Here is a 13,113-nt window from a genome sequence, read left to right as displayed (position 1 = left end):
CACTCATCTTCTGCACATCTATCACTCGTGTTTAATTGCTATATTGTAATTATTTCGCCTCTATGGCCTATTTATTGCCCTTATCCTACCTCATTTGCACACACTGTATATATACTTTTTTCGATTGGTGTAATTGACTATGTTTGTTTATTCCATGTGTAACTCTGTTGTTGTTTGTGTCGCACTGCTTTGCTTTATCTTGCCCAGGTCGCAGTTGTGAATGAGAACTTGTTCTCAACTAGCCTACCTGGTTAAATAAAGGTGAAATAAAAAAATAAAAACAGTGAAGTGGCGACTCCAGGATGCTGGCCTCCTAGGCAGAGTTGCAATGGAAAAAAAACCCATCTCAGACTGGCCAATAAAAAGAAAAGATTAAGATGGGCAAAAGAACAGACAGTCGACAGAGGAACTCTACCTTGAAGGCCAGCATCCCAGAGTCGCCTCTTCACTGTTGATGTTGAGACTGGTGTTTTGCGGGTACTATTAATGAAGCTGCCAGTTGAGGACTTGTGAGGCGTCCATTTCTCAAACTAGACACTAATGTACTTGTCCTCTTGCGCAGTTGTGCACCGGGGCCTCCCATGCCTCTTTCTATTCTGGTTAGAGACAGTTTGCGCTGTTCTGTGGAGGGAGTAGTACACAGCGTTGTACGAGATTTTCAATTTGTTGACAATTTCTCGCACGGAATAACCTGACAAGTTTAAGAAGAAAGGTCTTTGTTTCTGGTCATTTTGAGCCTGTAATCGAACCCACAAATGCTGACGCTCCAGATACTCAACTAGACTAAAGAAGGACAGTTTTATTGCTTCTTTCAATCAGCACAACATTTTTCAGCTGTTCTAACATAATTGCAAAAGGGTTTTCTAATGATCAATTAGCCTTTTAAAATGATAAACTTGGATTAGCTAACACAACGTGCCATTGGAACACAGAAGTGATGGTTGCTGATAATGGCCCTCTAAAGCCTATGTAGATATTCCATTAAAAATCTGTCGTTTCCAGCTACAATAGTCATTTACAACATTAACAATGTCTACACGTGATCAAAGTTGATGTTATTTTAATGAAAAAAAAAAAAAAAAAAGTGCTTTGCTTTCAAAACAAGGACATTTCTAAGTGACCCCAAACTTTTGAACGGTAGTGTATATGCTGAAACAAAATGACATTTTACTACATTCTTTAGGTCAACATTTCCAAAGTTCCAATCTGGGGACCACAAGGGATGCACATTGTTTTTTTTACTTCATAACACAGCTGATTCAAATAATCCAAGCTTTATCATTTGAATCAGCTGTGTAGTAGTGCTAGGGCAAAACCCCCCAAGTCCACCCCTTGGGGTCCCCAGGACTGAGTTTGGGAAACACTGCTATAGGTCCTTGGCCGAGTCAGCAGTCAGAACAAACAACTCACGAAGGGCCTGAAAAAAAACGAGCTTGACTAGTGGGGAGTTGCAGTAGGATCCAAAAGCAGCTGGTCAGTGGTAGAACAGGCCAAGAGGGGTCATGGTTCTAGGTTGACTTAGAATGGACAGCTCTGTAAGAATAGAATAACAATACTGAGTTGAGCAGCACACACATAACATTTGAAATAGCATGTTATCAAGCTATTTGGTCAAGCTTATAAACAGTCACTCAATAAATGGAGGCAAGAGGACCACATGCTGGAACCCAAGCCAATAGCACACGGTTTCTGTTCCTGATGACTTGTTAACGCCTTCCCTGTGTCTGAATGGATGACAGGGTGTGTCAATCAGTGCATATTGTTTCTGCACTTCCATGTGCCATCATTATGCAGTTTTACATATTCATAAGTTTGATCAAGTTGTAATAGGTTTACTTTTTTTTAAAAATGGGTCATTTCATACTTCAAAACACGTTCAAACATTATCAGATTACATTGAACCATCATAAATGGCATGTGCATTGTTACACAATTAAACCCTCACGTTATTATTGTCAGGTGAATAATTTTTAATGATAATAGTCTTTACAGTATGAGTAGAATAACTTTGCCTTTTATTCAACTGGTAACATTGCCCAGCCCCTCAACGGTGCAACACAATACAGAGAGGGATTGAACTGACCGTAATCAGACACGGAACGTATATTAATAAATATAGGTAAGGATGAACAACAAATGACTTGGCTAGCTAGCAAGCAAGCTTACATGGAGCAAAAAATAGATAGCTGAATTTCTAACGTTTTTAAAGCAGAGTTACAATTTCTTAACTCCACACCATTTGGGAAAGAGTGATTAGTCCTGCCAAAGCATCAGTTGCCCTGTTTAGTCCCTGAAAAGAAAATATACGGAAAAAGATTTGCAACATCTCATTAACTTGCTAGCCAGATCGCCAATTCAGGATTTCAAAACTGAGCTGTTCTTTACAATTGACACATTCCTGAATTAACTAGTAAGTTTAACTTTGGTTGTTTGTCTAAACAACTGATAAGATCGAAGTGTGCAACTGTAGTCCGCAATTCAGGGCGTGTCCGAAAGCTGCAGGCAAAGGACACTGTCTACCGGTCGCCACCGCCTTCTAGCTTGCGAGTTAATGACACTATGTGCTAGCTTGCTAGTTAGCTAGCACACTGACGCCCCACGCCTACTGTGTACCGGAGAAAACCGTGCCCGACTGGCGGGGGCGAAGGACACCGTCTGCCGTTCATCCCTGCCTCCCGCTAGCACAGCAGGTGGGAGGCTGGGGCAACAGTGTACCGGCCCCACCTCCCGTGTAGCGGAGTCCTCCTTAGGACTAGCTGGCTAAGCTATAACAGTGTCCTTCACTCCCGCCTGCCCTCACTGTCGTTAACAGAACTGTGGGAAAACAGTGCCCGACGGGCGGGGGCGAAGGTCATGTCTACCAGTGTAAAGCTATTCCCCCACCCCTTCTGTGGGGTTTATCAGCGGCTGGCATGCAACATTATTCTGCATTACCGCCACCTACTGTACTGGAGCACCCCCGCTTGTCCTAAAAACATTTACCAAGTATAAAGAGGGGTTCCTGCAGATGCAGGAATGCCAATAATGCAGGAATGCCCCGATTTGTGGGCCGCAATTGCACCCTTCTCACGAGTAACCTGATAGCTATCAGTAACGTTAGTGTCCAAAGCACACACTTGGCGTTGCATGCCCCAATGGTTGAATTTAACATTCATATGAAAGTCAGTTTCTAAACATTAACATAATTTGTTTAGTAAATAAACGTTATACTCACATTTCATGAAGTCATTTTCTCTTCTAGTTAGAAAGCGTTCTAAGGACACAGACGTGATCTGTCGCCACTCCGCGCATCAAGTAACAAAGATTATCCCAATTATTGGAGATAGCCGACTCATATGAAGTAACATTTGTGGATTGTAATACATCGACATGCAGAAAAAAAAAAATCTAAATTCTGTCAACAGAACACAGATCCACAAGCACTTTTTGAATGCGCAAATGGCAATTCCAGTTGTAAATGTTAGGGATTTCTAAACATTGGCTCACAAATTGTTCTACATTTGTTCAAATTGTAGCTTTCTGTTAGACATGTTGAATATATTTACAGATCATAGATGTATGGTTTAATTTGTCATATTTTTACAGATTATGATTTTTATGAAATAATTTAATACATTCACAGGTCATGGTTTATTTGAGTTATAGAATTAAGAAAAACAAATGTCACTCATACACAAGCAATGGAGCCAGAGCAAGAAAGAGGAAACATGGCCAACCTTTTCAGTGCCAGTACATAGGTGAGTCCAAACATGAGCATCATTGAACACTTTTCCACTGTAATATCACTGTTATGCCACCGAAGTGTCTACAAACGTATCTTGGACTACTGTTTTGTTCTCTTTCATAAACTACACAAACCTACTTCTGGTAGAGTGACCAACCAATAGCATATATCATACACTTTTACAAGTTATGGCAAACAATATTCCATTATGTAGTCGTGTTTACCTTTCAATTAAACTTCACGTAGAAACTACTGCTGCTCCGTTGCCGACGTCCCTGCTCGGGCTATTTCCATAGATTTGATACAGATCGGATACCGTGCAAAATTCCTCAAACAATTCTAAAAATTCTGATATGACTAATCCATGTTACTTCACGAGTTTCCTTCGAATAGCAGGCTGTTTGCCCTTTTCCACATAATAAAGCGTATGCTTCTGTTCCCATTTCATATTTAATCTGCTGAAAAAGTTGAAGAATATTTTTTTACACTTGACTGCGCTATGAAGGGAATGCATAAAAGAACGGCCCCGAACCGCAAAGTCCCGGTAGCAGTGTATGCATCTGAGAGCCGACAAGCGCAACCCCCAACCCCTTCCTACCAAAGAAGTCAAAAGTTTTCAGGAAGAAAATCCCTCCTCCAGTCTGCTATAGGAAGTATGCCAATTTTGCTGGCGTTTCGGTTGGCTTTTGGAACCGTCACTCAGGCAAGAAAAAAAAGAAAAATTACAAAAGCCTTTTGTATGTTAGGAGATCAACTCCTTGGACCTGTCCAAAGCACCTACGACCGAACTTGGTTAAACCTTATCGATATGAAAATTGTTACAACAGTAAAATAATTATCCGTAAATGTATCTAGGCTATATGAGCAGTTTACCGACTTTACAAACGTAGACCTGTTCTGGTAGTATTGTTCTGTCTTATGTACTCCTGGGTATGCCTATATATTTGTATGGCTACAGTTCATGCAAATAGTCTACTGGGAGAGGAAAGTGATTTGTACCATGGAATCCCAGTTTGATTCAAACTGTTTTAATACAGAGTTGACTCCTGGGTCCTGATAAGTGCACATTGGGAAAAATGCAAACTCCATTTCAATGCAATACAGCTTTTCAGTCACAATTCAATTATTGCCCCTGATGACTGGCTGCATGTTCCTGTCACATCAGACCAAATTAATTGCAGTTACCAACACTCAACTGTAGCCTAGGCTATTAATATGCATAGCCTAAACTACTTAAAATCAAGCGTTTTAATGATGTTAATAAAATGTTCAGTCAAGAGTGTATTATCTGGGAAGTGGTATATGATGCATCATCACCTTTGTGTACACTACAGGTGAACCGAGGAACAACGCATGATTAGACAGAAACATGGAGGAATGTGCACATCCCAGACAAATTAACTGCAAAAACATCACTGACAAGACTCATTACATCATTCAACAAAGGACATAACACACCTCACTCATCATGTGATAAGTAGGCCATTGTAGTGTTTTTGTCCCCTATTTAACAATATTCTCCTACCCACAATAGTATGAATGATTTGACAAAAATCCCACTCACTGAATTTAGTCGGGTTTCCCATTCAAGCTCACCAAAGGATGGCAGACCTTTACTATTCCTTGTGTGCTTTCAATATGAATAATAAATCATTAAAACCTCAATGTTTTTAAAAGGGTGTGATGTCTGAAAAGATAGAATGTAGGCTATAACTTAACTCACCTAACACTGAATCACTGATTTCCAAGAGATCCACGCCAGTTATTGCATTTTCTGTGAGAGAAAAAAAAGAAATGTTTATCAAAGTGTCACAAATTGTTTGAGGACAATGCTGAACACAGCACTGGGTGATCTCCTGTAGACTACATTATTGCTAAAATGTAAGCTAGAGAGCAGGGATGATAGGCCCAGTCCTGGCCATTCTGCCGCCCTCAGTCAAACAAAACAAATTTGCTGCCCCCTGCAGAAATGGAATAGTCCAGTTAGCAAATTGACATCTAAAACATTTCAGGAGTTGAAGTTAGGTTAAATTTAAGTTCTGAATGAAAGGTGAAAATACGTATTTTCCAGACGGTTAAAAATAGGCATTTACAGATGTTGAAAGGGCATATTTTCCAGACAATGAAAAATAAGCATTTAAACAGACGTCGAAATCAGGTTCATTTTCTGTTCTCAAAAGAATGCTGAAAATACATACTCAGCAAAAAAAGAAACGTCCCTTTTTCAGGACCCTGTCTTTCAAAGATAATTGGATTTTTATGAATTAGCTTCACAGATCTTCATTGTAAAGGGTTTAAACACCATTTCCCATGCTTGTTCAATGAACCATAAACAATTAATGAACATGCACCTGTGGAACGGTCATTAAAACACTAACAGCTTACAGACGGTAGACAATTATAAAAAATTTAGGACACTAAAGAGGCCTTTCACAGACTCTGAAAATCACCCAAAGAAAGATGCCCAGGGTCCCTGCTCATCTGCGTGAACGTGCCTTAGGCATGCTGCAAGGAGGCATGAGGACTGCAGATGTGGCCAGGGAAATAAATTGCAATGTCCGTACTGTGAGACGCCTAAGACAGAACTACAGGGAGACAGGATGGACAGCTGATCGTCCTCGCAGTGGCAGACCACGTGTAACAACACCTGCACTGGATCTGTACATCCGAACATCACACCTCCAGGAAAAGTACAGGATGGCAACAACTGCCCGAGTTACACCAGGAACACTCAATCCCTCCATCAGTGCTCAGACTGTCCACAAAAGGCTGAGAGAGGCTGGACTGAGGGCTTGTAGGCCTGTTGTAAGGCAGGTCCTCACCAGACATGACCGGCAACAACGTCACCTATGGGCACAAACTCACCGTCGCTGGTCCAGACAGGACTGACAAAAGGTGCTCTTCACTGACGAGTCGCGGTTTTGTCTCGCCAGGGATGATGGTCGGATTTGCATTTATCGTCGAAGGAATGAGCGTTACACCGAGGCCTGTACTCTGGAGCGGGATCGAGTTGGAGGGTCCATCATGGTCTGGGGGGCGGTGTGTCACAGCATCATCGGACTGAGCTTGTTGTCATTGCAGGCAATCCCAACGCTGTGCGTTACACGGAAGACATCCTCCTCCCTCATGTGGTACCCCTCCTGCAGGCTCATCCTGACATGACCCTCCCGCATGACAATGCCACCAGCCATACTGCTCATTCTGTGCATGATTTCCTGCAAGACAGGAATGTCCGTGTTCTGTCATGGCCAGCGAAGAGCCCAGATCTCAATCCCATTGAGCACGTCTGGGACCTGTTGGATCGGAGGGTGAGGGCTAGAGCCATTCCCCCAAGAAATGTCCGGGAACTTGCAGGTGCCTTGGTGGAAGAGTGGGGTAACATCTCACAGCAAGAACTGGCAAATCTGGTGCAGTCCATGAGAAGGAGATGCACTGCAGTACTTAATGCAGCTCGTGGCCACACCAGATACTGACTGTTATTTTTGATCCCCCTTTGTTCAGGGACACATTATTCCATTACTGTTAGTCACTTGTCTGTGGAACTTGTTCAGTTATTGTTTCAGTTGTTGAATCTTGTTATGTTCCTACATATATTTAAACATGTTAAGTTCGCTGAAAATGCAGTCGACAGCGAGAGGATGTTTCTTTTTTTGCTGAGTTTATTTTCCGAACGTTGAAATCTGTTTCCTTTTCGGTTCTGAATGAAAGTTGAAAATACGTCATTTCTATTCCAATTGGTAGTTTTGTCCCACTTGTCCCATCGCTGCTGTATGGACTCGGGAGTGGTGAAGGTCGAGAGCCGTGCATCCTCCAAAACACAACCGGACTGCTTCTTGACACAATGCCCACTTAACCCAGAAGCCAGCCGCACCAATGTGTCAGAGGAAACACTATACACCTGGCAACTGTGTCAGTGTGCACTGCGCCCGGCCCGCCACAGGAGTCGCTAGCGCGCAATGGTACAAGGACATCCCTGCCGGCCAAACCCTCCTCTAACCCGGACGACGCTGGACCAATTGTGCGCCGCCCCATGGGTCTCACAGTCTCGGCATGGCTGGACTCGAACCCAGAATCTCTAGTGGCACAGCGATGCAGTGCCTTAGACCACTGCACCTCTCAGGAGGCGAGCAGCGCCCACTTCGTCAAAGGCAGGGTCGCAACATATTTTGCTTGTCCATTCCCAGTACGCCTCTCCCTGGTGCTGTTGGAGAGGCGCACCGCTGTATCCAACGTTCTGTAAAAAATTCCAACATAAATCCTGTAGCAGATACAGCTCACAGTGAATTCGGAAAGTATTCAGACCACAACGTTTCCCACATTGTTATATTACAGCCTTATTCTAAAATTGATTAAATAGTCCCCCCCCCCTCAGCAATCTACACACAATACCCCAAAATGACAAAGCAAAAACAGATGACATTTTTGCAAATGTATTTAAAAATAAAAAAAAACAGAAAAATCACATTTACATAAGTAATCAGACCTTTTACTCAGTACTTTGTTGATGCCCCTTTGGCAGTGATTACAGCATCAAGTATTTTGGGGTATGACGCTACAAGCTTGGCATACCTGTATTTTGGGAGATTCTCCCATTCTCTGCAGATCCTTTCAAGCTCCATCTTGTTGGATGGGGAGCATCGCTGCACAGCTATTTTCAGGTCTCTCCAGACATGTTCGATTGGGTTCAAGTCCGGGCTCTGGCTGGGCCACCCAAGGACATTCAGAGACTTGTCCCGAAGCCACTCCTGCGTTGTCTTCGCTGTGTGCTTAGGGTTGTTGTCCTGTTGGAAGATGTACCTTCGCCCCAGTCTGAGGTCCAGAGTGCTCGGGAGCAGGTTTTCATCAAGGATCTCTCTATACTTTGCTCTATTGATCTTTCCCTCAATCCTTACTAGTCTCCCAGTCCCTACAGCTGAAAAAGATCCCCATAGCATGATGCTGTCACCACTATGCTTCTCCGTAAAGATGGTATTGGCCAGGTGATGAGCTGTGACTGGTTTCCTCCAGATGTGATGCTTGACATTCAGGCCAAGGAGTTAAATTTTGATTTCATCAGACAAGAGAATCTTGTTTCTCATGGGCTGAAAGTCCTTTAGGTGGCGTTTGACAAAATCCATGCGGGCTGTCATGTGCCTTTTACTGGCCACTCTACCATAAAGGCTTTATATATTTATATATATATATATATATATATATATATATATATAAAACCTTTATTTAACCAGGTAGGCTAGTTGAGAACAAGTTCTCATTTACAACTGCGACCTGGCCAAGATAAAGCAAAGCAGTGCGACACAAACAACAGTTACACATGGAACCAACAAATATACAGTCAATAACACATAGAAAAAGTCTATATACAGTGTGTGCAAATGAGGTAAGGCAATAAATAGGCCATAGGGGCAAAATAATTACAATTCAGCAATTAAACACTGGAGTGATAGATGTGCAGAAGATGAGTGTGCAAGTAGAGATACTGGGGTGCAAAGGAAAATACAAAAAAACAGTATAAGAGTGCTGTGAGCCTGATTGGGGGAGTGCTGCAGATGGTTGTCCTTCTGGAAGGTTCTCCCATCTCCACAAAGGAACTCTGGAGCTCTGTCAGTGACCATCAAGTTCTTGGTCACCTCCCTGACCAAGGCCCTTCTCCACCGATTGCTCAGTTTGGCTAGGCGGCCAGCTCTAGGAAGAGTCTTGGTGGTTCCAAACTTCTTTCATTTTAGGAATGATGAAGGCCTCAGTGTTCTTTGGGACCTTCAATTCTGCAGAAATATTTTGGTACCCTTCTCCAGAACTCTACGGACAATTCTATCGACCTCATGGCTTGCTTTTTGCTCTGACATGCGCTGTCATGTGTGGGACTTTATATAGACAGGTGTGTGCTTTTCCAAAGGTCATCATGTCCGATCAATTGAATTTACCACAGGTGGAATCCAATCAAGTTGTACAAACATCTCAAGGATGATCAATGGAAACAGGATGCACCTGAGCTCAATTTCAAGTCTCATAGAAAAGGTTGTGAATAAGGTTTATCTATTTTTTTTAAACTTAATACATTTGCAAAAATTTCTAAAAACCTGTTTTTGCTTTGTCATTGTGGGTTATTGTGTGTAGCTTGAGGAGGAAAATTATTTATTTAATCCATTTTAGAATAAGGCTGTAATGTAACCAAATGTGGAAAAAGTCAAGGGGTTTGAATGCCTTCCGAATGCACTATATAGTAGAAGTAGTATGTAACACAGACTGACATCGACATCTTATTTCCACATATGTTGGGTTTTGGTCCGGACCGCACTAAATCTGAACCAAACAGACTATGTTTGAGCCAAACCAGGGCTGGTCCAGACCGGACAAAATTTGGAACCAAACATACATCTATGATTGGTTCAGATTTGGTCCAGACCAAAATCTAATGTCCGTGGAAATAAGAAGTCGATCTGTGCTTACTGGAGGTGTAGCCTACAGTGTGGAATGAAATGTTATTTTATGAATGCCCCATCTGTGGTTGGCCTACAGTTTGTAAAACAAAACAAAAATACTAACAAAATACTTCTGCATTGGTCTGTGCTTACTGGGGTGTAGCCTACAATATCAGCCACAATGGCATTTTATGAATGCTCGTCCATGTGGTAGGTCTACCGTTTGGAAAACAGGCAGTTGCATTGGTTTTATTAGTCCTGATTAGTGAATAATTCATTAGATTATTTTTTGGACGGAACGTTGGTAGAGCGCCACAACGACGAGTCTCTCCATCAGCACCCTGGAAAGTCGTGCTTGGGAATGGACAAGCGCCCCTGCCATTGACAAAGTGGGCACTGCTTATCACAAGGCGACATCAGCGCTACAAAAAGCCCATATGCCACTGGTTGATTGAAATTATCATTGTTTTTGGGCAGAATTATGTGAGGTTGGAGGTGTTGGAAAATGCCGCCCGCGGGCTGGTCCTGGGGATGCTGTTTGGCGTTTGATGTGCACCACTGTGTGGTGGAAATATGAACTGTAATGGGGCCTGGAAAGAATGTTGTGCACTCCTTCAAAGTTTGGAGAACTATGTAAACCCGGGATTTACCATGTTCAACCATCTATTCATAGTGGTTATGAGTGTGGATGCAAGCTGCGTATTATTGAACTCACCGAGAAAGCTCTGTGCGCATTCTGTAAGCCCAATGAGATGGATCCATTCCGTCACCTCCTCCGGACTCCAGTGTTCGACTGAGATCATTGTAAATTGTTTTCTTCAGATCTCACCGCCATTCCTCCCTTCAAAGGAACAAACGAACAAAATGTTACATAACGTCATAGGCCTACGGTCTGGTTCCCTTGTTGAGCAATACCGATAAACTAGGCTACAGATAAGGTTGACAAAAATGTTGCCAGCTAAGATGCAACGTTTTAAATCGCCATTGAAATGGCGTAGACTGTCACATGTCACTACGGTAGGGCAGTCAATTACCGTGTATCTCCCATTATTCAAAGGTCACGCAAATTACAATGGGGAATGGGCATGTAAGTCAACGAAAGAAGCCCTCCCTCCCTAGGCTACTTTTAGTCTTACAAAAGAACGCCCCGGTGTAAAACTATTTGCAACAATTGTATTTCGTGACCACATAAATACGCCTAGTGCGTGCACATCCTTGTAAAATGTACCATCGTTTCTCAACAGTAAAAGCTAACAAATCAACATTTTTCCTAGCATTGTCAAGAGCTGTGACTGCAGCACAATGCACACCTCGCCAGGTAGAGGGGTGGAGCCTGAAAGAGAACGCTAACAGCTCGGTGCATTGTAGATAGTGTAGTTTTACAGACCTACTGTATTTGCCAACCCTTTCATAGCCCCTGACATTATGAAAATGTATTCATACCATGCATCATGCATGCATCTCAGGACTTTGAAATGTATGATATATGGAACCATTCATATATACACATCAATTCATACAAAAAGGCTACCAGTATGTTGCCTTTCTTGAAGTTCATGACTTAATCTGGAGCCCCTGGCCTCAATGTTAACATCATGGGAGAAAAACTGTGTAAATCAAACCTCATGTTAATTTCTGTTCATTCTCACTTTAAAGTTATGTAGACATAGTACCTGTAGTATTTTATTTTACTAGTCCAACGCTCTAACCACTAGGCTAAACTGCAACAGCAGGGTCGGGAAGGTTACTTTCTAAATGTAATCAGTTACTAGTTACCTGTCAAATTGTAATCAGTACCTTTGGATTACTTTCCATTTAAGAGGCAATAAATAAGAACTTGTTCTTAACTGACTTGCCTAGTTAAAGGTAAAAAAAAATAATAATAATAATTTTAAAAAAAAGATCCATCAAAAGCATTTGCTGTGTCATCATGGTCAGACTTACTCATGTTTAACAAACTTAAACTTGCAACTTTTTTCAATGCTGAATCAAAAAGTAATTGAGAAAACAGTAGTGCTAAGCGATTAATGGAAATGTTGGTTATTTTTTGTTTTTTAAACAACTAATTAACCAAGGTCAGTTCGGACAACTGCGTGATCACGCTCTCCGCAGCCGATGTGAGTAAGACCTTTAAACAGGTCATCATTCACCAGGCCGCAGGGCCCGACGGATTGCCAGGACGTGTACTCCGTGCATGCACTGACCAACTGGCAAGTGTCATGTTTCAAGCAGACCACCATAGTCCCTGTGCCCAAGAACAGTAAGGTAACCTACCTAAATGACTACAGACCCGTAGTCTGGCTCACATCAACACCATTATCCCAGAAACCCTAGACCCACTCCAATTTGCATACCACCCCAACAGATCCACAGATGATGCAATCTCTGTTGTTCTCCACACCTGGACAAAAATAACACCTATGTGAGAATGCTATTCATTGACTACAGCTCAGCATTCAACACCATTGTGCCCTCAAAGCTCATCACTAAGCTAAGGACCCTGGGACTAAACACCTCCCTCTGCAACTGGATCATGGACTTCCTGACAGGCCACCCCAGGTGGTAAGGGTAGGTAACAACACATCCATCACGCTGATCCTCAACACGGGGGCCCCTCAGGCATGCGTGCTCAGTCCACTCCTGTACTCCCTGTTCACTCATGACTGCACTGCCAGGCACGAATCCAACACCATCCTTTAAGTTTGCCGATGACACAACAGTGGTAGGCCTGATCACCGACAAGACAGCATTTAGGGGAGGTCAGGGACCTGGCCGTGTGGTGCCAGGACAACTTCTCCCTCAACGTGATCAAGACTAAGGAGATGATTGTGGACAGGAAAAGGAGGACTGAGCACGCCACCCATTCTTATCGACAGGGATGTAGTGGAGCAGGTTGAAAGTTAAGTTCCTTGGTGTTCACACCACCAACAAACTAACCTGGTCCAAGCACACCAAGACAGTCGTGAAGAG

At 42.7% G+C, this 13,113-nt stretch overlaps 1 protein-coding gene across 2 annotated transcripts in view; it reads right to left on the bottom strand.

Moving 5' to 3' along the window:
* The window catches only part of LOC129818328 (angiomotin-like), a 58,325-nt gene extending 46,028 nt beyond the window's left edge, over positions 1 to 12,297 (bottom strand). Inside the window, exons 1-2 of one of the 2 annotated variants that reach the window (XM_055874108.1) lie at positions 10,859 to 12,297; positions 5,448 to 5,498 (exon numbers count right to left, since the gene is read on the bottom strand). In XM_055874108.1, coding sequence (XP_055730083.1) covers positions 5,448 to 5,498; positions 10,859 to 10,946 — 139 coding nt within the window. In that variant the 5' untranslated portion in view covers positions 10,947 to 12,297. The remainder of the gene's footprint in view (positions 1 to 5,447; positions 5,499 to 10,858) is intronic. The other variant, XM_055874117.1, reaches the window with a different exon arrangement.
* Positions 12,298 to 13,113: the final 816 nt, after the last annotated feature.

Source organism: Salvelinus fontinalis, chromosome 2 (genome assembly GCF_029448725.1).
Source record: "Salvelinus fontinalis isolate EN_2023a chromosome 2, ASM2944872v1, whole genome shotgun sequence".
Classification (NCBI taxonomy): domain Eukaryota; kingdom Metazoa; phylum Chordata; class Actinopteri; order Salmoniformes; family Salmonidae; genus Salvelinus; species Salvelinus fontinalis.
This window is presented reverse-complemented; position numbering and strand designations above follow the sequence as displayed.